The following is a 23,927-nucleotide window of genomic DNA, read 5'->3' as shown; positions in this document are numbered from 1 at the left end:
CTTCCCACTCTTAACATCTATAACTCTATTTAACATTTAAAACTCAAACTCTGCATTTTTTCAGGAAGTCTTTCTCTTATTTATTTTATTTCAATTTTTAAAGTTATTTCTTTAAAAGAATACATACTAGTTAAATTCCAGTTTCTGTTAGGTTACCGAAAGTCAAATTCTCAAGAGGGAAAAATGATCTGTTAACCCTTTGCCCACAGGTGGCTCAGTCCCGGTGTGGTGCTTGGAAACCTTTTTTAGGAAGAATAACAACTTGCTAATGTTATTCAGGGACAAAATCCTTACTTCTTCAATTAATAGTGTCCCAAAGACTCAGTGTGTGTTAGACTGGCTATACATCTCTTTGAAACAGTTTGGATACTGCAATTTTATAAATTAATTTATGTATTCTTCATGCATCTGGTTGTTTAAGAAGTTTATCAGGCAAGAAATAATTTGGGCCACTTTCCTACACTGCAGTTGGTATCCAGAAATGGATGTGAGGGCCTAAGTTCTGCAAGAGGTTCTCTGACTTCGAACTTATGAAGAAAACTAATACTGTTTACTTTGCTTTCTTAACATTGACAGTGCAGAATATGCTACAGGGTAACTTATGAAACTGAAGTTTAATATAGTACTGATAACTAAATAATGATGGCATTCAACTATACAAAGTGTGAATATCCTTAGAGTCTGTAAACCAACCATTCCTCAAAATTCTATCAATGTTTGGAAACACCTGCACTCATAAACTTTTCTATTATAAACTGTGTAATAGTAAACACTGCTCCCTAGTCAAGAATCATGTCTGAATTCTGTATTGAATATAACAGTGATAAGTACAAGATCCAATGATGTCATCATAAAACCCCAAATAAAAAAAATCAAGTTTCTGGTTCTAAAGAAAAGGATTAATGAATTAGGAACTAAAATATAAAAATTAAGTAGGTTTTTTTATTAAAAAATAATCTCCAACTTTGTACATATTTTTGTGTCATGTTCAATAAAAATCAAATTTAACTGTTAAAAAAAATTTTTAAAGACAATATAAATACACATGGACTTTAAAATAGAAATACATAAAGAGTTTATAAAGAAAAGCAACCGCACCCTGTACCTGTACATGAATTGTCAGAAATTACCACTTTATTATTTTTTTAGCTTGCCTTTGCTGGTTTTTAATTCTACATCCTAAATCAAAAATGGTAATATGAGCTTATTCTTTTCCATTTCAGATGCTATGTGTTGACTTTCTGCTACACAGAAGATTTAGCTAACTTATACCACTTCTTACTGCTCCCCACCTCTTCTTCCTAATATGGTTATATCATTAATTTTAGTTCTACTGATTTCCTTTGCAACTTGAAGCACTATAAATCTCAATTTCTCCTATCAGCTACTATCGACAGTATTTCTTATCTTTCCACTTTGTAAATAAAATGAAGACATCAGCACCCTTACCCTTCTCTTTATTTTTTCTCACCTCTTTCACCTCCCAATTTATCATTTGTAAAGACTGAAATTTGGTCTTTCATATTTGATTTACAGATTATAAAAGCTTTTTAAAAATCATTAACAGTGATTACACTATTATGACACTGTATATACTACTCATAAAAAGGAGTTAATAATCATATTTTCTGTCTTATACTGTTTGTTTTGTTTATCCCCCCCACTGATGTTTCTTATCCTTATTTCTTAGACTGTGCCTATTCATATCCCCAAACTCTTATGTAAATCATTACCTTTCTAAAGTTAAATCCAATATGCATTAATACAGAGTGCATTAGGATGGTATGAGGGAAATAAAAATGGACCAAGATAGAAAATTTATTACCAAATTAAAATAAAGCAAAATACTGCATATAATTTGAATACAATAATTAGGGCACATCAAACAATGGATTATGTAAATAAGCTATGATGAAGATCGATGTTATATCTGAAAAATATTTTAAAGATAAATTTAAAAATAAAATATAGTGATAAATGCAAAATGATAACAGCCATGCAAATATATATCATATGACCCCCAAAAATGAGATCAAAGCAAACACATCATCCTGCAGGTTTTTTCAAAGAACTGAATACTGCCCTCTACCTCAACCGAACCCACAATGTCTTCATTTCTCTCTTAAATTAAAATGAACAAAAAACAAGTGAAAAACATTTTAAATAACCAAACTCTCTTTCACTGTCAGTGTTAGTAAGGATGAAGAGAAAACCTTGCTTCTTATCCTTATTTCTTAGACTGTGCCTATTCATATCCCCAAACTCTTATGTAAATCATTACCTTTCTAAAGTTAAATCCAATATGCATTAATACAGGTGCTATCATATCATACACCTAATATATTAAGAGAATTAAGAAAGATTAATTTAAGAGAATTAAGAAAGATTAATAATTCCATGGCTCCTTGATTTGCTAGCCATCATTAAAGAAAGTATTTTTTAGGTCATTGAAACTCATGAGCCTAGACAAGGAAGAATGTCAGCTTGTTTTACATCAAATCATTACACTACTAGATTAGTTTTCAAATAAGCATATCTATTTTCATAAACTCCATATCTATTTTAATTCCTCAAAATTATTTTATCATCTGAGGAGATAAAAATAATAGGGGAAAAAAGCAGTAATAGTATAATTTCATGGGGGAGGGGGGAGCTGATTATATTTAATCCACTGGTATAAATAATCCTGGGGGAAAAAATCATACCTAATGTTTTAACCCTAGGGACAAATATTATCAATTTTATTAAATAAGTACTTATCTATTAAATATAAATACCTTTCGAATCTTTTCAGCAGCTTTCTCTTCTGCAGAGATATGGGGATGGCACCTAGATAAAACAGTAATTTTCAACGTCTTACTGAAATTCTATAATCTAAGACTTATTTCACAGTTATAGTAAATCAAACTGTCCCAAACAGTCTAAAATGTAAGCAGCTACTTTTCCTCAAAATCTGCTATATGGCCGTTATATTCAACAATACACATTTTATAGATCTTTTCCTGAGGGCTTATCTAAATGATCCCTGAAAGTGCAAGTTTCATTTTTCAATCATGAAATATTTTAGATATACAAAAATGCAGAGATAAATATATAATAAACAGATAGGTTACTACCACTCAGCTTAAAAAAATACAGCATCTCAAAAAGAGATGAGATCCTATGTGCCACCTACCGAATCACAGTGCCTTCCTTTCTTCTCAGGTAAAATGCTCCCAAATGCAGTTTAGCATGTACATTTTTTTTTTTTTTTAAACACAACATACAAATACGAACATTCTTACCATACGATCATTCCATTCTAGGTACATAATCAATAACTCACAATATTGTCACATAGTTGAATATTCATCACCATACTGTGTACATCTTTACACGGTATGTACATCTTTACATCTTTAATGTATGGTACATCTCTAAACAAAAAACATTATTCAGTATTTTAAACATTATATATTATACCGTATGTATCTTTCAAAATGGATTTGTTTCACTCAACAGTATATTTGGGATATGCTGATATATATAGTTCTAGTTCAATCCCTTTAACTACAATATAGTATTCAATCGTATGAATTTAACAAAACTTATTTCTTTAGAACATTAGCAGTTATTTACATTGTTTTCCAGATTTTCACACTGATAATACTACAATGGATAATTCCATACATGACTCCTTAAACATACATGTGAGCTTTTCTAGGCTATATACCTAGAAGCATAATTGCTAGATGGAAGAAAAGCATGTACATCTTCAACTTCAGTAGATGTCAAACTGCTCTCCAAAGTGGTCTTAATAATTTAACTCCCACCAGCAGTTAAGTGAGAATTCGTTCCCTCTGCTCTACATCCAAATAACTGTACCATCAGACATCTCAATTTTTGCCTTCTTATGGGCGTGAATTGGTAAAGTCACTGTAATTTAATTTGCAACTCCCTAAGTACCTGTGAGTTTGGACGTCTTTGCACATCTTTATTGGCCTTACAGGTTTCCTCTTCTGTGAACTATATGTTGATACTCATTACATACTTTTTTACTAGATCTTTTTCTTCTGACTTGTAATAATTTTTAAATATCCTTGATACTAATCTTTGTCAGTTAATGTACTGAAAATTTTTTCTAGTCTCAGTTTCTTTTTACTGTTTTCATTGTGTTGACAACTTTTTTTTAACAACTGTTCCTTTACAGTTTATGCTGTTTATGGTGGTTATTCTTGGCCTTTTATTATTCCAACCCATGAACTTGCTGTCTCTCCACTTACTGAATTCTTCCTCAATGTCATTTAATAAAATTGTATAGAAGTCTTGCACAACTTTTTGTTAGATTTATTCCCTAGTCTTTTTTCTGTTACTATTGCATATAAATGGTATTTTTTAGTTTACATTTTTTTGTTTGTTATTGTTTAGGAACTCAATTTTAGTACTCTGAACTTATATCCAGCAATGCTATTGAACTTAAGTCTACTTAAGTTTTTAAGGGATTTATAATTCTTTCAGGCATAACCAGAGGGCTACTGAAATAGCCTGCAAATAGTCTAGAGTGAAGAAAACTACTAGTCCTACTTTCTATGCCTTAGACTTCTTAGTATCAATACCAATGAAGACTTACTTCTTAATTCATGGCAGTTAATGAGGTAACAGAGCACAACGTCTAGCATAAAATAACAGCTCATATCTTCCTTCCTTTCTCTCTTCCACACCCCAATCCCTAATCAATTTAAGGCTTATTAAAAGAGAAATGGAATAAACTGTTCTGAGAAGTCCTCACACCCTCTGTATTTTCATCTCATTGGATGAAGAGATACCTACATATATCTCCTACTTAAGCTTAGAATGTAGTGCCTTCTTCTTAAAAGATAAAGGAACTAGCCTTTATTGAGTAGTTTATTTGTGTCAATTATAATGCTAGTTGCATATATTATCTCATTTACCACTCAAATGGGGTGGGATGAAGGTATTTTCCTTAGAGGAGAAGACCTGAGATTCAGAGAGATTAAAGACTTGCCCAAAGTTAAAAAGCTACACACTAGCAATGTTAGTATTGTAATATCAGTGCGTCAGCCTCCAAAAGCATATGTTATTCACATTTATACACTTCCTCCTCCAATAACCAAGGCAAGTTAATTAACTCTTGAATTTCAGCTCTGTTCCTCATCTGTTAATCATAAAAAAGCTAGAGGAATAAAAGAAGCAAGTCAGCTGCCCAAAATTCTTAAACAAATATTTAGGCTTTTTTCTAGTTTCACTCGTGTATGCGTGCACACATATATCACTCCCAAGAGAGATAAGACTTACGGCTGTTTGGAAGAGTGCATGTGGGCAGCTGTGGTCTTCACGTGGGCAACATTAATTTCTTCTGGGAGCTCTTCCACAGTTTCAATGTCCACCTGCTCTTCATCGTCCTCAATGTATTCTACACAGTTATTCTGAAATAAATCATTACAACAGTAAATAATGTATTGGGAAGGAAGCACACCTAATTTTTTCAAGTGAATGCCCCCTTATGAAACTAGTGCCAAACACTGATCTTATACAAGTACAGATAATCCTAAACTTGTTAATCATAAGAAGGAATTAATTCAGAAAGATAGCATATGATTAGAGTTAACAACCAGGAACTATATTTTAAGCCATGGATATATATTAAACAGAGATCAGTAGACTGAGCAGAGTCCCCAAAAGGCTGCCCTGATGTGTTAGTATCCTTTTCCTGGACAAAATTCAGGTACAGAAGCATTAAAGGTTCATGTACCTTAAGATCAAGTAGCAGTTAAGGGGGGAGGAGGTAGAAAGAAGAAAAGTTTAGGTTCTATTTTAAGACTGTTGTCTAACACTGTATCAGACCACCCATAAGTGAACATATCAAAATACTCCAGGCAGACAGAATACAGCCTAGAAAGATTCAACTCCACAGAATAAGAACTTTTAAAAGAATTTCAGATTTCCAAGAAGCCCAGACTTGTACTTCATTATACCAAAAAAAATGAATCAATCAGTAAGCATTTATTGAGCCTGCTGTCACAAAAACTAGCTATATATTTTATCTAACAGAATTATACTGATGTATGGGATATGTAGATATTTTTAAGTCCACCTTTAAAAGTAGTATTTACTCCACCAGAAACTAAACAGGGAATGTGTTATCTATAATTGTATTGTACCAGAGAGCAACTTAAAATAGAAGCATCCCAATCACCTTATTAATTCTACGTTTAAACTTCTTGGAAAAATTACTTACCCCCAAATTACAGGTTCCACAAGGCTGACACAGACACTAAATGCAAGTCATCAAGCTACTGAACTCTAGCTTCTTTGATTATGTACCCCAACCCAATTTAAGCACTTTATTTTTTGTATTCAATAACCAAGACTTTTACCAATGACCCAAACAGCTACCAATAAATTCTAAAGATCATGTTCTTCACTTTCCATTTATACCCATCCATAAAATAATTATCTTAAGTTAATTGTTTTGTCTAGCAGCTCTGGACATATTTCATAAATTCAAGATAATCCACATAACAGTCTCAAGAGTAATGGCGAAAGATGCATCAAAACGATGTATATTAAACGAACTCTAGGAAGCTAAATTAACATATACAGTCTCATCAGAATCTAAAAATAAGAGTGTGAATAGTTATGTAGGTAGATGTCATACAATAGTGAAGCTGAAGAATGTTTGTCTACTGCATGGTTTTAACCACAAGCTTTATAAATATCAATAACCTTCAAGATAGGAGATTTAAATGAAGGAGATTACTTACAACTTTCCTCATACTAGTCCAAATATGTTAATCACAAGCACAAAAATATCATTAGCGTGTGACATGCACATAAATGAAATGTAGAACTTAGATTATAGAGATCATTTAATATGATGCCCTTATTAAAAAAAAAAAGTCAGTGTTTGTCAGATCACTTATAAAGGATACTCAAGCAGAGGTACTCTAAATAAAGACACTAAAATTTTACTAAGTCAGTGCCACCAATCGCAATAGTTTTCACTGGTTTTAAAGTTGGACTATTTTTGGTCTGATGCATACCCAGGCTGACTAACAACGGGAGACTTACAAAGAGTACTAGAAGATTTCAAATATAACTCCTAAACTCAATGAAATTAAGCAGCTTCTTCAACTACCCACAAAATATCTGTCCTTGGAAAGGATTAGGCTATAAAAAGTGTATAAGCCAAATGTATATAGAATCATCCATTTCTCAGACTACTTCCTCATTTTCTAAATGAGACAACTGAGGGACAGAAATAACCAGCACAGAATCATTAAAATATTTAAACATTTTAGAGTTTTAAAATGCTCATCTTTGGATTATATTTTATCTGTATAAGGCACGGCAATCTGTACAGAGGGCTACAGAATATGCTTATGAAGAGAGGAACACAGTTTAGACTTAAGGGCACTGCAGAGGCAGGTGATGTCTTCCTAGGTTTCTATCAGATCCTACCCCTGTTTTTGTAAATAAAATATAACTGGAATACAGCCATGCTCATTCACTTACATACTGCATATGGCTGCTTTCATACTACAAAGGCAGTTGAATAGTCTGGTTTACAATGTTAAAAGCATTTACTCTCTAAACCTTTGTAGAAAAAGTTTGCCTGACACCTTCCCTGTCTAATACCTGACCCTCAGTTATTTAATTCAGTCAGGACAACTCTAAATAGGAAGCCTAGGAAAACAGCTTCAGAAAAAAAAATTGAAAGAGTCATATTACAAAGGAATATGACCAGAGTTCAGAATATAAATTCTAAAGACTGAATTAAAAAGCAACTTAAGAGAGGATAATATTAATAGATAGTTTCCAGCACCCCCCAATACAAAAAAAACTCTCTCAAAATACAGCTAGATAAGTTCTTCTCTAGTTCTAAGGTTACTCATTCCCTATTTCTTACACATCTACTGGATAAGTTATAATCACCTCAAATAAAAAATGTCACAGCAACTGACTCAAATAAATTTCTTAAAGCCAACCTAACAGGGACTCTCAATCGCCTACTTGCAAAGGCTTAGGCCAACCGTCCCATAATATTAGACAAGTCTCAAAGAATATAAGCTCAATAAATGTTGCCTGACTGACACAGCCTAAAAACTAAAAATCATTTCATCATGATTTAAACCCAGACATACAACTTAATATATTAGTTTTTAGTTATCTTCTGGAAAAGTACTGTGTCTAATAAATCATTAACTCCTTGAGGTTTCAGTCACAACAAAAACAGGCTCACCACCTTTTCTAAATCATCAACCTCCTCACTCTGGTAGTCAGAAACAACATCCACAATCTCATCAATAGAATCATCGGTTTTCTCATTCTCATCTTCCTCATCCTCATCTTCCAAATCCAAAACAGTCAAGTCAGCACTGCTTCTCCCACCCTTCTTCTCTGGCTTTGACTGTATCTGTTCTCCTCGTAGCAGTACGTGACCCTGAAAATGTCCATTTCCTTTGCTGCCCTTTGTATTTCTCCTAGGAACAATGGAGAAGGCTGCAGGATTAGAAATCCTACGCCAGGAATCACATTCAGTTTTTAAAACTCTGGTATTGTCAATGGTTCCACTTTTCCCAAGTATGTCAGAGATGTCTTGTTCTTGTTGGAACACATGTGATTTTTCCTGACATGTCTTTGTTTCTTTAATTAACTGCTCCTCTGTCTCTTTCTTACATTCTTGTGAAGTTCCAACACAATTCTGGGTCAAAGGGCCTTTCAGGTGTCTTCTCCATTTCTTGCTAATATTGTCCTTCTCCAGAGAGTCTCCAAATTCCTCCTTCTTGGCCTCTGGCTGTGGATTAGGTTGCTGCTCCATAACATTGCTCCCTGATAACTGAAGTTTACTTTCTTCCTCAGAGATGATAGGAAATTCATTTGATTTTTCCTCTGGATTGTTTATTCCTTTCTGTTGTTCCATTTCCAAATCACCAAGTTTTTTAAGCTGTGCATTACTTACACTGTGGACTGTCATACTACTGGCTTTTTCAGAAACGGTCTTAACTTCTAGAACAGTGAGTTCTTTGGAACTGTTGTTCCTAATGCCACACTCTTCATTGACAGCTTTATAATCTTCACCTGTGTGTGACCCAGTGCCATAAGAGTGCTTAGAAGCTGTAACAGTTGCAGGACCTCCTTCTATAAGGGATTCTTCATCCAAATGATCAACCCTATCTTCCAAGGAATCATTCAGGGTTTCTTCTGAGGCAGTAGCTGCTTTGGAATTTTGCTTCGAAATATTAGCCTCAGGGTATACAGTATCTCCTTCTGACTGTAGAGCCCTATTAGTTTCCTGTTCTCTTAAAGAACTTATTTCTTCTTTCTGGTCTGCATTCTGGGATTCTCTCTTCATCTGAAGAGAAGCAACATGTTGAAGAATGGAACTGGGAAGGGGCTTTTGTCCTGGTAGTTGCAACAAAGCAAAACTGCCAGACTGGAGAGGAATAAGACTGGCTGTACCAACAGGTTGCCCTCCTGAGCTATATATTATTTTGGTCTCAGAACCTGTTTTACTTGTAAAGCTTTGTGGTTCAGGAGGGGAAATCCTCAGGGTCAAAGTACCAGCCTGAGACACAAAACTAGGTCCAGAGGAAAGCAATGATTGTGATTGAGTAATAGCATTCACTGCTGGAGAAGACCCAACAGCTTGAACTACAGGGTTCACAACAGAGAAAGCAGAGGACGAAGCAGAAGACGTTGGAGTCTCAGAAGGTTTGGAAGGAGCAGGTAACCGGATTCCCATCACAGATCCTGGTAAGAAAAAGAAAATTTTGAATTGCCATTGACCATATTAAGACTTCCAAGTTATGTTTTTCTTTTTTGGACAAACAACTGTAAAAGACTAAAAAAACCAATCCTAATACATAAACACACCATATGACACACCACCGTTTCAACAAATGAAAGACTCATCAGAAAGATCAAGTTTATACCTGGGTTCCGAAACATGACAGGCTGTAAGTTGGGCTGAGTATTAGAGCCACGGACTTGATGCAAAGGGAGGAGTTGGACAATCTGCCCATTAGGGTGTCTGAACAGGTTCATTCCACTTGGGCTCCTAACAGGCTGCAAGACCATCCGGTGTCCCTGAAGTTGTGTGTTTGGGACTGGTCTAAGAGTAGGAGCGCCCTGTTGTACTGGAATCAACAACAATCGAGGTCCAGCACGTTTCATTGTATTAGAAGAGGCTTGTGGAGTAGCCACTGGAATCTGAGGGGCATTTTCTGAAAAACAGGAATTGGAAACATAGTATCAAAATTCATCTTTAATACATGTAGGAAAAAACTGTTATGACATAGACTCTGACCATGCCACAAATTATTTCTAACTTAAATTATAAAGTTGATGAAACCTTATACCTTTATGATATACTATTTAATAGTCGTATGGCTGAGAACAATTTCTTTTTTAACCTAAGAAATTAACCAGACCTTTCAAGGCTTTATATTCAGAATGGTAAAAAAGAAAGAAATTGTCAAGAAGTGCATTTAAAGAGATAACGCTTTCTTCTAATGAAAAACTTCGGCAGGCCTCCAAATCTGGATTCTCAAAGTTGGAGATCATTTATGATAAAATTTTTTCAAACTTCAAATTACAGCTGGTAACATACAGATTTATAACTTAGTTTCAGAACTCATATTCAACTAAGACAAGGTTAAGGACGAAGTATAAAATTTCTTTGCTTTTAAAATTCACTGATGAATAAGCAAAGCTTAAAGATTAGTGGGAATTATTTTTCAAAAGAAAAAAAAACACATACCCCCCCAAAAATGGAATGAAATTAAGACACATCAAAGAAGCAGGGAAATAAAGCCTGGTTAGGAAGAGGCAAAAGATAGTTTTAAAATAAACACAGAAAAAAGAACAAAAATAAAAATTTAGTGCAGTAGAGATGCATTAAGAAAGATTTCAAACCATTAATAGTACCTAAAGATGTATTTTAATATTTGGAAGAGATATTTTAGAAATACTAAAGACATGGGAAAAAAAAATAGTAAGAGCAAGCTACAGATAAGAATTTGGGGGGGGGCAGAAAGATAAAGAAGTAGGAATAATGTTTTTAAAAATGAAATGGGTCTAACATTACCATTCAAATTGGTGAAACCATTTAACATTATTAATAAAGCTTTTCAGTAGTTCGTTACTAAACAGAAAAGTCAACAAAACAAGCAAAATAAAGATTTCAGATTTTCTGGAAATGTGATTTTCTATGAGACAGCAAACACATCAAATTTCAAGTCAAGCTCCTAACATTTAGATGACAAAAAAAATTATATATAAAATACCCAGGACTACTCTTGCAAATGAAATAAAACACAAAGACCAATCTGTTCATGAAAAAAATTGTGATTTAAATAAAAAAAAACACTCATTTCTCTTTAAATGAAATTTTACTAAGTGTTGTAAAGCCTACATTACACCAATTCAGAAAACGAAAGCAGTTTTTAAATATCCACACAAAATATGTATGTGATTGCTTATGGTGGGAAAGTTTATTAAGGAGGAGAGTAAAATGAAAAAAATCACAGAAGTCTAAGTGCCTAAGTTAGGATCCTCTTTGTGAACAGAGAACAAAATTACACACAGTTCCTGAGAAGCAGCAGTCATCCAAGTCAGCTCATTTATTAAAAAACCTATAAGAAAATCTGTTAACAACACTAGTATTTCCTGAAGTAGTATGACAAAAGATACTTTTAGGTTTTATATGGACATTGAATAACACTATCCACATCATCCGGAAGTAACTGCCCCTTAAATTTTAATTTTTTGATTTTATGTGGGAGAAAAGTTATCAGTCTGTGATGTTATTCTTTAATATTACTCCAGCATTTTCTAGTTTTCTTCATTTTAACAGAAAGAGAACGACCCACATACTAAGAACATACAGTGGCTAGCTAGAATTTATTAACTTCGATAAGTTTCCAGTATTTTTACTTATGGGGAACCTCTACTTTGGCAAGATTTCCATTTAAAGTAATGTTGTTTCCTTTTGAAATATATTTAAGTAAACAAACTATTGATTTAATAAAACTATTAAGTAACTGACAGCACAGATAGGAGTCAGAGCAAAATACCTGAATGTAAATCCTGAATGACTGAAGTCTGAGAAACAATGAACTATGAAAAGTTAACCTACTTTCTAGTTTTATGACAGAATTAAGGTACAGAGAAAGACTGGAATCCATATGGTTTAGCAGATATGATCAGTTAAAGTATGACTTGAGATTTAATAGAAAGTCAAAGAAGATTTGCCAATAAGGACCTTGGCTTCCAAAACTAGAAACTACATTTAAGCTAAACATTTCTTACATGTTTATTTATGCGGAGAAGCAGAAGAAAATTTAATTCAGTGATCCACTTTTCCTTTCAACAGAACTTCAACTTTAAAACCAACTCCCAAATCACTTCTATACTAAAAGACCTACAGGGAATTGAACCATATCATAAAAATATTTAGGATTAAAATCATAAATAGCCAAAACAGAATTGCTCTTGAGTTACTTTCCCTCAAAGCCTATAAAACCTCCCAATCTTTTCCAGGTAAACTCCTCTATGAGTAGTCTTAGGGAACCACTAATTTAGCTGAATTAGGATATAAAAATTACAAAACTGTAAGATATTCATATTTTCAATTCATTTAGCCTAAGCCAATAAGAGAAATAATTTAATTTTAACTAAGAAAGTTGAAAAATACTACCAGTCCTAAACAATGAATTACACTCCCTTATTTCTCTTTCAATCAGTTTATATATAATAATTAAACAGGGAAATTATGTTATTATTGCATGGCAGTTAAGCTGATTCATACATGATTTTTACTAGGTAAAAGGAGCTAAGATAATAGAAAAATGATTTTAATAATTGGCAAAAAAGCAAAAAGCCATCAAACTGGCTGCAGCAAAGATAGAAGTCCTTTCATCTTTTTCTCTTTTTTTTGTACATTAAGATTAAAAAAAAAAAAAAGAATACCTGCATTTGGGGTCCCCTCCTCTGACATGTACACTCCTAACTCTCAGCACATAGCAGGGTTCACTTCTCCTATGCTCACATTAACAGCTGCCCTAATGGCACAGTGCTCCACTCTCAGCTGCAGTATTTCAATATCCTTTAGCCAGCATTTCCACTCCAACATTTTTGAGTATTTGTATATGTCCTGAGACAATCTCCATTAAACCATGTATTAAGGCTGTTCAAGTTATCTCCCAATATACCCATTACTGCTTTTATTAGTACTCTGGTTACAAAGTTGCACAGCTTTTCAGTTACTTGTTCTAACCCTATATTAATGCCATGAGCAGAATACCAAGGTTTTCAGGAATACATGTATTGTTTTATAGCACAAACACCTACACTATCACTCTGGCTCACCTATAATACTATTGGAACCACAAAGTTATATAAATAGCTGTATAGTAAACCAGCTAATAATATCTAGGCCTTACCTGGTCTCTGGCTCACTGGTGGACTCCCATTAATTCCCGAGAGTATAATAGGAACAGAGCCCAGAGATGAAGTTGGTGTGGTCACCATGGAGGAAGATGCAGCTGTGGTCACCACGACTATGGAGGTGGAGGCGGTGGAAGCAACAGGAAGAGTTATGGTTGGAGGAGATGCTACCAAAGATTTAGGAAAAGCAACTGAAGCCACAGGGGTAGTTATCCCAGTAGTTTTGGTAAGGTTCACAGTGGCTGTAGACTGAATAGGTGTTACAGGGGTGCTTGTATTAGTTTCAGAGACCTCAACAGCCCCTGCAGTGGTGGCACCAGAAGAATAAGTAGTTTCTTTAGTTCCCATGTCAGAAATAGCAGTCATAGGTGTCACAGCAGTAACATTTTCTAAAAACACTTGAGGGGTTGTAGTAGTGACAGCAGCAGTCACAGGGCTGCACACCTGAACTGGCTCAGAAGAAACCACAGGTGTGATGACCATTACTGGAGAAGGTCTGATACTGAACTTCTGTGGCCCTGTCAGGGGTTGGGGTGTGCTAACTCCAGGTATCTTCTGCTGCAGGGCTCCAACTTTACTCATCACAAACTGTGTGAACACACCACCAGGAGAGGGTCGAGCCGCTGCAAATAAAAATTTGCAGGTCAAAAATCTTCAGTTCTCATATTTTATCCTCTTAGTGACTGTGTTTATCAACATATATTGTGTACCACAGGGTCAACTTCTTACAGGTACTACCAACCTGCATTACACATTGTCAATTTCTACCCACAGAATTCAAATTATGTCCCTTAACCCAAACCAAACCCTTGTAACTCTAACAAGGGATTAAAATTGGCGTTTCTTCTAAAATTCTTTTGGCTATGCAATATATTAAAATTGCTAGGACCTTAAAAAACCATACAGCAGCAAACAACTTCATCACCTAAAACAGATGAAAGAAAATAAAAAGCCAAGAATTTTTTTCTCCTAATTCTAATTTTAAAATCTGTACCCACCACTTCCTCCTGCCTCAGCACCTCCACCTCTTTATTGCTGTCCTCTTGTGAGACAGTTAAGTTTTGTATATTCCTAAAATGTATTCAGCCATTTTTGAAAAAAGAGAGCAGGATAGAACTGCTTTTGTTTTCATCATCAGTTAAAGTTATTTTTTTTAAAAAAAGCAAAATTGCTTCTTTTTAAGACATTCAACACGTATCCTCTATCTTCACACAACTCCAACTTTTAGCCAGGTATTTCAATTTTCTACTAAAGAAATAAAGTCCAGCAATTTACTCTTTTACTTAACATTCCTAAAGAGATTTGAAACAACAATAAAGAATTCAATAAGCCAATTGTAAAGATACTGTCAATGATAAAACACAAATACTTTCAGAAAGTAATTTATCATAGGCTGTAAGTGCTGAAATGCTTAGCAAAGAAAGAGGTTTTCATTCACAGAACAGGAATGAATGGAATAAAGCCATGTCCTTCTACATTAACCCTATACTAACTCAACCCAGTTTGATTTTCCTACCTACTTGGTTTCATAAGGTCAATTGGTGCCAAAAACACCAGTCCTTAAACAAAATAAAAACCTAAGTCTTTTCTAAATTAATAAAACCAGTCTAAAAGCTTGGAAAATAAAACTAAAGCTAATTAGGATTCAATTAATCTAGTATTGTAGGTCATCAGAAAAATTATAAAAAATAAAAAAGACGTAGAAATTTTGTATTTCTCTAATTTTTACAACCTCCATATCTGTACTCACTGGTCTTGTACCAAGTTACAAAGTCTTTCCAAAACATATGTACACTCCAACTTACCAATCGGCCTTTTTGCCGGGACAAACGCCTTCAGATTCTTCTCAGGGCGATTTGCTGAAGTGCTGGAGGAGGATGTCGTTTTGGAATTGGATGTTGAAGGCAACAGGGTACGTGGTTTCCTGGATGCAGCCACCTTGGCATTGGATGCTACCTTGGAGATGACAGTACTGAGGGTTGAGAGGTCCAGGACTGAGGGTCGCAACCTGCCTGTGATATAAGCAGCTAGCCTATTGGCTGGATGCAATGCCCCCATCTGTCCCAATAGCAACTTAGCCTGCGGGTAACTTTTACCATTAACCTGAAACAAGTGGCAAAGAGAAATTCTGTAAAGATAAAATTCTCTTGCTAACTCTTCTCCCTTGACAGGGGTTTCACTCTACAATGTTTCAAAAGTCTATTTTTTTTCAGATTTAAAAGGGAAAAAGAAAAGAACTTTTCCCATTTAGGATAATCTGAGTAAGTAGGAGGTGAAAAAAAATGCTGTCATCTAATATTCTTAACTAATCTCATCTTCATTTCGGTAGCTGGAAACAATCTCAGGAACTCATCATTTCTGCATCAGATACATGAAAGATGAAGTCATATCTAAAAAATCACTGAACTGTTTTACTTGTCAGCAAACAATTCTGGTTAAGTTATTAACAGTCATCAGCAAAAATGAGTGTGTTCCAAAGAATATCTCTGACAAGACCAAAGAGGCATAATGAAACCCTCACACAAAGGTCCTTTAAAGCACCCCACATATTTGAAAAATACATGGTGAGCCTAGTTTAACGTTATGGATAACCTGAGTTGTGATAACCTAAGCAACAAAGTCACCTCCGTTTTTGGCTTTCAAAAGACTCAACTGTGAAGATACTGTCTCATCTCTTGGACAGTTCAAGATAAATACTAGTGGAAACTCACTCTAATTCTAGAAGTAGTCACTAAATTGTCAGAAGAGAGCGAATCAATCAGTGAGATAAAGATTTTTTTCTACTGCCTGAGTTGATGAGAAAGCCCATCTTGGGCAACAGGATAGTTTTTTTTAAATAAGAAAAAGACAAAACCTCACAGGTTTCTTCCCCATGTTCTTTATTTAGGTCATACTGCTGTGTGACTCTAGAGAAGACATCCTTTTCTGTGCCTCTTCTTTGTCAGTTAAGAAGGAGGGGGAGGAGGAAAATAAATGGGGAAGGCGGAATTTTCACTCTCTAAATTAATAGGGACCTGGTGAGCAGAACAGCTACAGCCAAGGCACTCCATCTTCAAAGACACATGACAAAATTACTCTCTACTAGTTAAGTAAAACTGTAATTATTCCCCAGAAAGATCAAGAAATCTTTGCCTCCAGTTTGGCACAAGGAATGTGATCTTTCCACCTATAATAAACTTTACTGCATCTTTTCAAGCTACATGTAGTCTAAGCCAGATATCCCTACCTGCTCCTTTGGGACTTGCGCTGAAGACCACTTAGCAGCTCCCCCAAGACCTATATTATCAGTGGCCTGACTGCTTATGCAAATTCAAATTCTATGGTAGCTTTCTGAATCTGGGCAGGAGAGGAGAACACAAAATTTTCATGCCTATATTTCAAAGAGTCTAGTTTTACCATAAATAATCCCAGGGAAGTCTCTGCTTTCAAAGTGTCAGTAAATGAAATTAGGCAAAACACACTGCTCTCTCCTCATCAAGAGTTTAGGAAATAACTACAGTAGCAATTACTCAGCACCAGCAAGAACAAACTGCAATAAGAAGTGTCTTTTTTTTTTTAATATGTCACTAAGTCATATTATTAATGGTGATGTCCTTAACCAAGACAAGCAGTCAAGCTAATAAAGTCAACTGACCTTGGCAATACTGTCAGATACTTTCACACATTTGTTACTCTAATACAAACATACATATTAGTTACTGACCAAAAAGAGAAAACCTTTTTTGACTATGTCCTATACTTCAATTTAAAAACTTCTCTTTCCAAAGGATTTTCTAGATGACAGTATAATTTAACCAATATAACCTGCCTGAATTACTAAGCAGCAAGGATAGAGATACTTGTCCTCAAACAATGATTATATTGGTAAAAATCTTATGAATCAAAGAAAAAATAATTAAGAAAACTAGAAATTAATGAGAGTAAACATTATGTGGTTCAACTATTTAAAAATGTCATGCAAATCTAAAATTTCCCCCTTTCCAAGACAGTACTTCATTTTCCCCTTACTACCCCTAATTATCTAAACTTGGTTTTTTTTGTTTGTTTACTTTAAATCTGCCTACCAATAACAAATTCTAAGAACTAGACTGAATCCCTGGTTATTCTTACTTGGTTGTCAAAGTCTCACTAGAGCTCAGGCAATAAAGTTTAAGAAGAGCAACTTTTGGGGAAGACTAGACAGAAAATTATTAACTAATACAGAGGTCTAAATTTCTGTTAATAAATGTGCCAAAAATTCACTCTAAATATGCATCCAAGCTAGGCATATTATATACAGTGATACTAATCTTTGTCACCCAGCTCCCAGGAAATATGAAGATAATGATATAAGGCCAATAAAGGGCTCTAAAAACCAAGCTGTTACCTAAGTATAAAAAGGTACTATACCCAGATTAAAGATAATTCTCACCTGGATAAGCCCAGATGTACTTGAACTGGGTTTACGTTTATAGGCCACAAGTTTCCCTGCAGGAGAAAGTCCTGCATAAAAAGGCAGACCTTTGCCTCCATGCAATCTCTCCCTCACTGAATCCAGGGCATCTGTCTGCACAGGAGAGATTTCATCCATTTTCCCAGGGGATAATGGGCCATCAGGAGTTTCTGATTCAGATTTTTCAGCCATATTATCTTGATCTTGACATGATGGCATTGAGATTTTCACACGAGAAGAGTAAACAGGAGGGTTCTTCTCACCCCGGCTCTTTCGCTGAGAAGCCAACTCAATGATGAAGCTGCCCACTTTAAGTGACTGTGGCATGTTGCTATTGATGTGCTGGGATAAGATGCTCAAAATCTTATTCCGATCTTCCTCCCAGTTACAATCTGAGATGATCTCTATCAGTTTGGTGGGACCACCAGGTGACCTCTGATGTACATAGGAGGTAGAAGAGGATTCCCCTTCATTACAAGAAGACTTCCAGCTCTTCTCTGTTAAAGAATTGAAAGATATTTCTGCATCACAGCATTTTCCTTTTTTTAAATGACTGGGGTCTTCCAACAGGGAGCCCCAGAAAGAGGTCAGAGGGAAGGAGGTGGGTAAAGCTAGGATATATATATATATCCCCCTGCTATTTCCCGGTGGAGTCTTCCGGGAGTGGCCAGGTCCCTCACCTATTATCACTGCTCCTCTCCCAACAGCCCTTTCCACACGGTCATCTCCTTCTTGCTTCTGGTAACTGCTCCTTGTCCTTGACCCTCAGCTTAGTGGTAGCAACCACACAGCTACTAGCCTTGGGGTACTAAGCCATACTTTGTGAGCCCCCCAAAACTTCCTATACCTTTGGAAATGGTCCACTTATTAAACCCTCCTTGAATTATCCTAATTTGAGAGTGCAAAATGTTTCTCACTGGGACTATAACTCATGATAAGCTAGATAAGAGGTATGCTGAGTATCATCAGATACTTATGGGATTCTATTTGCTTTTTTTATTAGAAGAGTTGTGGGTTTACAAAACAATCATGCCTAATCTGTATCACACCACTTCGTATTAAACTTAGAAAAGTTTTTATTTTCCCTAAGTCCTCAGGAAGGTGCCAGGGAAACAGAAATTCAGGAGTTTCTCATTGTACTATTCCCATGTACTTTTAGTGACAATCTAATATATAGCTGAATGTTCAAAATATGGGAGTTTTCTAGAAAGAAAAAAGATCCCAGAGGATAAGACTAAAATAGTCGTCACCATCCTGCTAAACAGGTTCTCTAATAAAACATCCCTCAAAACTGATCTAAAGAGATATAACTGTTACATAAGAAAGTATGATCTTGCAAGCAAACCATGACCTATAACCAAGGTTGTTATACAGTTTAGTATTCTGCAATCCACATACGCAAAGCAAAGATACTGCAAGACGCTTTGCAACATATGACAGGATAGTGAATAATGAAGAACAGCAAAAGATAAAGTGAGTTTAAAAAAAACACAAAAACAACAACACACTGTATGTACAATTTCTAAGTGCAAATACTTCTGAATTGCTTTTGTGATTTTAGATTTGATTGTTCCATTTCTACATTGTGTACGGTGCATACAACTCACAATATATTTATCTTCATGGCAACATGTTAACTAGGTACATATTTCACTAGACACCTAGATGACTTCTACAGCAAAGCTTCACAACCAATCTGCTATAATTACAGATATGCCAAGATACAGATCTCTTCAGTCCTCAAGGGGCTCATGAACTTCAGGCAGGTCCTCTCTCAGCAGTCTGCTCCACTTACTTCAGTGAACTATATAAACATCATTTTCTGTGTGTACATTAAAAAACACCATTGCTGAAGTGTCAGAAAGTCTTAAGAGGCATAACCAAAAACAAATAAGTAACTCCAAGGTCACTATCTCTCATTATAGTAAATCTCTATTCCTTCCTTTCTCCCTCTGCATTTCTCTAGTGATGACAGCTACTGAAAATCTAAGAAAATTTCAATAGCTACTGAAGCCAATATTGCTAGGGTTTAGGAAGAGATTAAGAAACAAAATCAATGAACGCATCCTTAATGTCTCTTGTAACAATAGACTGTGTATCAACACAAACAAATTTTTTCTTTCTTTCTTTTTGCATGGGCAGGCACCGGGAATGAAAGCCGGGTCTCCGGTATGGCAGGTGTGAATTCTGCCACTGAGCCACTGCTGCACTGCCCAAATTTTCTTTCATTTTTGACAAGAGCATTAAAGAGACCAAATAATGGGTAAAGACTTTTACCTGTCAACTCTTATTTTTAGCAGAAACTTGAAACAGGGTAGTAGACATTCTGGATTGGTGGTTTACATTTTCCGCTCTGATTATTATAATCCGGACCTACGTAATTACTGTTAAATTATAAAGTAAAGTGTTCATTCTGACCTTGTGATTTATCAGAATCATTCTCCAGGTCACAGGTGACTTGTTTTAAGGGCTGCTCTTCAGACTCAGGTTCCTAGAAAAAGAAATAACACAAATATTTTAAATTCAACTTTAATAGCTATGAGACTAGAAAATAAGAATTAAATCTCTCAACGAAGTCAAAATCAGCAGAGTGATTAAAAAGGCAACAGCTCTACATCTGTATGCATAGCTACAGTGCTATCATATTCTATAAACCTGGAAACAAAAGCAGTCTTACTCTCTAATATCCTTGATAAGAGATGATGTCACCAAGTAAAGAACATATACTGGATTTTATAGTACTGTATTTCTACTAATAAAGACAAAATGCTTGATGCCTAACAGGACAGGTTACATTTAGAAAAATTCACCAGCATGGAAAGATACAAATTCTCACGATTACAAATAAATGATCTAATTAAAACCAGAAATGCTGGGAATAAGATAGTCTGAGTTCATCTGAGCTAGAGAAGTAACAAAAAAACTACCGGCACGGCAGTCTCAGGGTGCAAGTGACCTGAGAGGGTCTTCTACACTATATAGGGAGGTCCTGGATGAAAAAGGAGAGAAATTAGGTAGAGAGAACCAGATGAGTGTGCTTGGTTCTGACTCCACCGGACACAAGAGACCGTGCCCAGGGAATTGCCTGCCCCTGCAGCTAGTGTGGGAAAACAGCTTGCTCAGCTAAGGAGCATGGAGGGACATTGGGGAACCCAAAAGCCAGTAAACTTGCTCACCCTGCTCACAAAAACCGCCCAGCTAGTGCACAAGGCCTACTGCTTCCCTTTCCATGTGAAGGCCCAGAGCCCTTGGAAATGCACAGACAGGAAGGCAGGGAAGAGGAAGCTGTCCCTCATATTCCTGCACGTCCATGCTTCACATAACACCCCCATGTGGACAGTTCAAATACCCAGGTCCACAGTCCACAGTCATTCAAAGTGTGAGCACAGGGGCCACCAGACTCATTGTGCATACAAGTGGAATCGCTGCTCAGGTGGACACTGCTCACACCTCAGCCCTGGGATTAGCGGCTTTCAGTGTGTACCAGGGCCAGCAGACCTGGCTGGAACTGTACCAGGTCTCCAGCCAGCCTAGCCAGCTGTACAGTCAGTGAGAGGTGGACCTAAGGGGAAGAGGAGGCTCAAGAACGTCATTTGCTGGGAAGAAACAGAAAATGCAGTCTGGCAAACTGCCAGCTCTGAACAGATCTTCAAGTACAGTTGTTATTTCCTGCATGAGGTCCAGGCCTTGGCTTGGTGAGGAAATCACATACAAACCAAGTGCAAAAGGAGACCTTCAATGCAAACTCAAGTGACTAAGGGAAATCAACTCTCAAAATATCCTGATCAAGATAATCAAATGCCTCAAAGCCAACAGAAAATCATCAAGCATATAAGATGCAGGCAGATATGGCCCAGCCTAATGACCAAATTAAAATACCGGAGGCAACACAGAATTTGCAAAAACTAATGAAAGCTGTTCATACAAATCTAAACAAATTCAATGGATGAGCTAATGACATAAAGGGGGTCAAGAAGAATCTAGAAGAGCATAAAGAAGAATTTGAAAGAATAGAAAATAGCAGATCTCACAAAGATGAAAGATATAGTGGACCAAATTAAAAATATATTAGAGACACACAACAGCATATTTAAAGAGGCAAAAGAAAGAATAAGTGAACTAGGGGACAGGAAAATTGAATTCAAATACACAAAAGAACAAATGGCAAAAAAAGATGGAAAAACTGAAACTAGATCTCAGGGAAATGAAGCACACAAATAATAACTACAGGTGTCCCAGAAGGAGAAAAGAAGAGTAAGGGCTAGGAAGATTAGTTGAGGAGATAATGGGGGGAAAATTCTCAATCCTTATAAAAGACATAAGGAGGCAAATCAAAGAAGCCCAATGAATCTCAAACAGAATAAATTCAAATAGGCCCACTTCAAGACACATACCAACTAGTCTGTCAAATACTGAAAAGAAGCACAAAGTCCTGAAAGCAGCAAGAGAAAAACGACTCACCACATACAAGGGAAACCACATAAGGCTGAGCTCAGACTACTCAATAGCACACCATGGAGGTGAGAAGGTAGTGGTATCATTTATTTAAGATCCTGAAAGAGAAAGATTTCCAACCCAGAATTCTTTATCCAGCTGGATAAAGTAAAGGAGAGATTAAAATTTTCACACACAAAGACTGAGAGAATTTGTCAACAAAAGACCTACCCTACAAGAACTACTAAAGGGCATTCTGTCAGCTGAAAAAAAAAGACAGCTCAGAAGGTGTGGAGGAGGGCACAGAACTGAAGAATATCAATAAAGGTAGCTTAAAGGATAAAAAGAGAGAGAGGGAAAAGAATGTATGGATCTTACAAATAAAAACAGAAGGATAAAATGGTAGATTCAAGAAATGCCTTTATAGTAATAACTTTTAATGTTAATGGACTAAACTCACCAGTTAAAAGATACAGGTTGGCAGAATGGCTTAACAGTTATATATGATCCATCTACATGCTGCTTAACCAGAGACTCATCTCAGACCCAAGGACACAAATAGATTGAAAGTGAAAGGATAGAAAAAGATGTTCCGTGCAGGCTCTAAGCAAAAGAAAGCAGGAGTACCTATAGTAATAGCAGACAAAACAGACCTTATTTTTATTTTTTTGTTTTTTCCTGGGTTTTTTTTTAATTTTCAAAATTTTTTTTAAACATACAAACACAAACATTCTTACCATACAATCATTCCATTCTTGGTATATAAACAGTAACTCACAATATCATCACATAGTTGTATATTCATCACCACGACCACCTCTCAGAACATTTACATCAAGCCAGAAAAAGGAAAAGGAAAAAAATTTGTACATTCCATATCCTCTCCCCCTCCCCCTCATCAATCACCAGCATTTCAATCTACTAAATTTATTTTAACATTTGTTCCCCCTATTATTTATTTTTATTCCATATGTTCTACTCTTTTGTTGATATGGTAGATAAAGGGAGCATCAGACACAAGGTTTTCACATTCACAGAGTCACATTGTGAAAGCTATATCATTGTTCAATCATTATCAAGAAACATGGCTACTGGAACATAGCTCTACATTTTCAGGCAGTTCCCTCCAGCCTCTCTGTTACAACTTAACTAAAAAGGTGATATCTATATAATGCATAAGAATAACCTACACTTATAGCAGACAAAACAGACTTTAAATGTAAAGATGTCACAAGAGATAAAGAAGGACACTATATATTAATAAAGGGCACAATTTACCAAGAAGAAATGTTCCTAATCAAGGAGCTCCAAAGTACATGAGATAAACATTGGTAAAACTGAAGAGAGACATTTCAACAATAATAGTGGGGGACTTCAATACACCACTCTCCTCTATAGAGAGAACAACCAGACAGAGGATAAACAAGGAACTAGAGAACATAAACAATTTCATAAGTAACAGCCATTTATAGATTATCACACCCCAAAACACCTTTTACATTCTGCTCTATTGTTCACGGAATGTTGTTCAGGATAGATGATATACTGGGTCACAAGACAGGTCTCTATAAATTTAAAAAACTGAAATTATTCAAAGCACATTCTTTGATTA

At 35.7% G+C, this 23,927-nt stretch overlaps 1 protein-coding gene across 20 annotated transcripts in view; it reads right to left on the bottom strand.

Annotated features, from left to right (window-relative positions):
- The window catches only part of MGA (MAX dimerization protein MGA), a 209,498-nt gene that overhangs the window by 9,363 nt on the left and 176,208 nt on the right, over nt 1-23,927 (bottom strand). For 10 of the 20 annotated variants that reach the window (XM_077127521.1, XM_077127535.1, XM_077127522.1 and 7 more), the window contains 8 exons: nt 20,300-20,372; nt 17,861-18,378; nt 15,255-15,552; nt 13,446-14,072; nt 9,936-10,226; nt 8,246-9,753; nt 5,296-5,426; nt 2,778-2,829 (listed from right to left, as the gene is read on the bottom strand). In XM_077127521.1, coding sequence (XP_076983636.1) covers nt 2,778-2,829; nt 5,296-5,426; nt 8,246-9,753; nt 9,936-10,226; nt 13,446-14,072; nt 15,255-15,552; nt 17,861-18,378; nt 20,300-20,372 — 3,498 coding nt within the window. Of the gene's footprint in view, nt 1-2,777; nt 2,830-5,295; nt 5,427-8,245; nt 9,754-9,935; nt 10,227-13,445; nt 14,073-15,254; nt 15,553-17,860; nt 18,379-20,299; nt 20,373-23,927 lie in introns of those variants that run through there. The other 10 variants (XM_077127530.1, XM_077127531.1, XM_077127532.1 and 7 more) reach the window with 9 other exon arrangements.

This window comes from Tamandua tetradactyla, chromosome 14, assembly GCF_023851605.1.
Source record: "Tamandua tetradactyla isolate mTamTet1 chromosome 14, mTamTet1.pri, whole genome shotgun sequence".
Taxonomy (NCBI): Eukaryota; Metazoa; Chordata; class Mammalia; order Pilosa; family Myrmecophagidae; genus Tamandua; species Tamandua tetradactyla.
The sequence above is the reverse complement of the archived record's forward strand: the minus strand, read 5'-3'. Positions and strand labels throughout refer to the sequence as shown.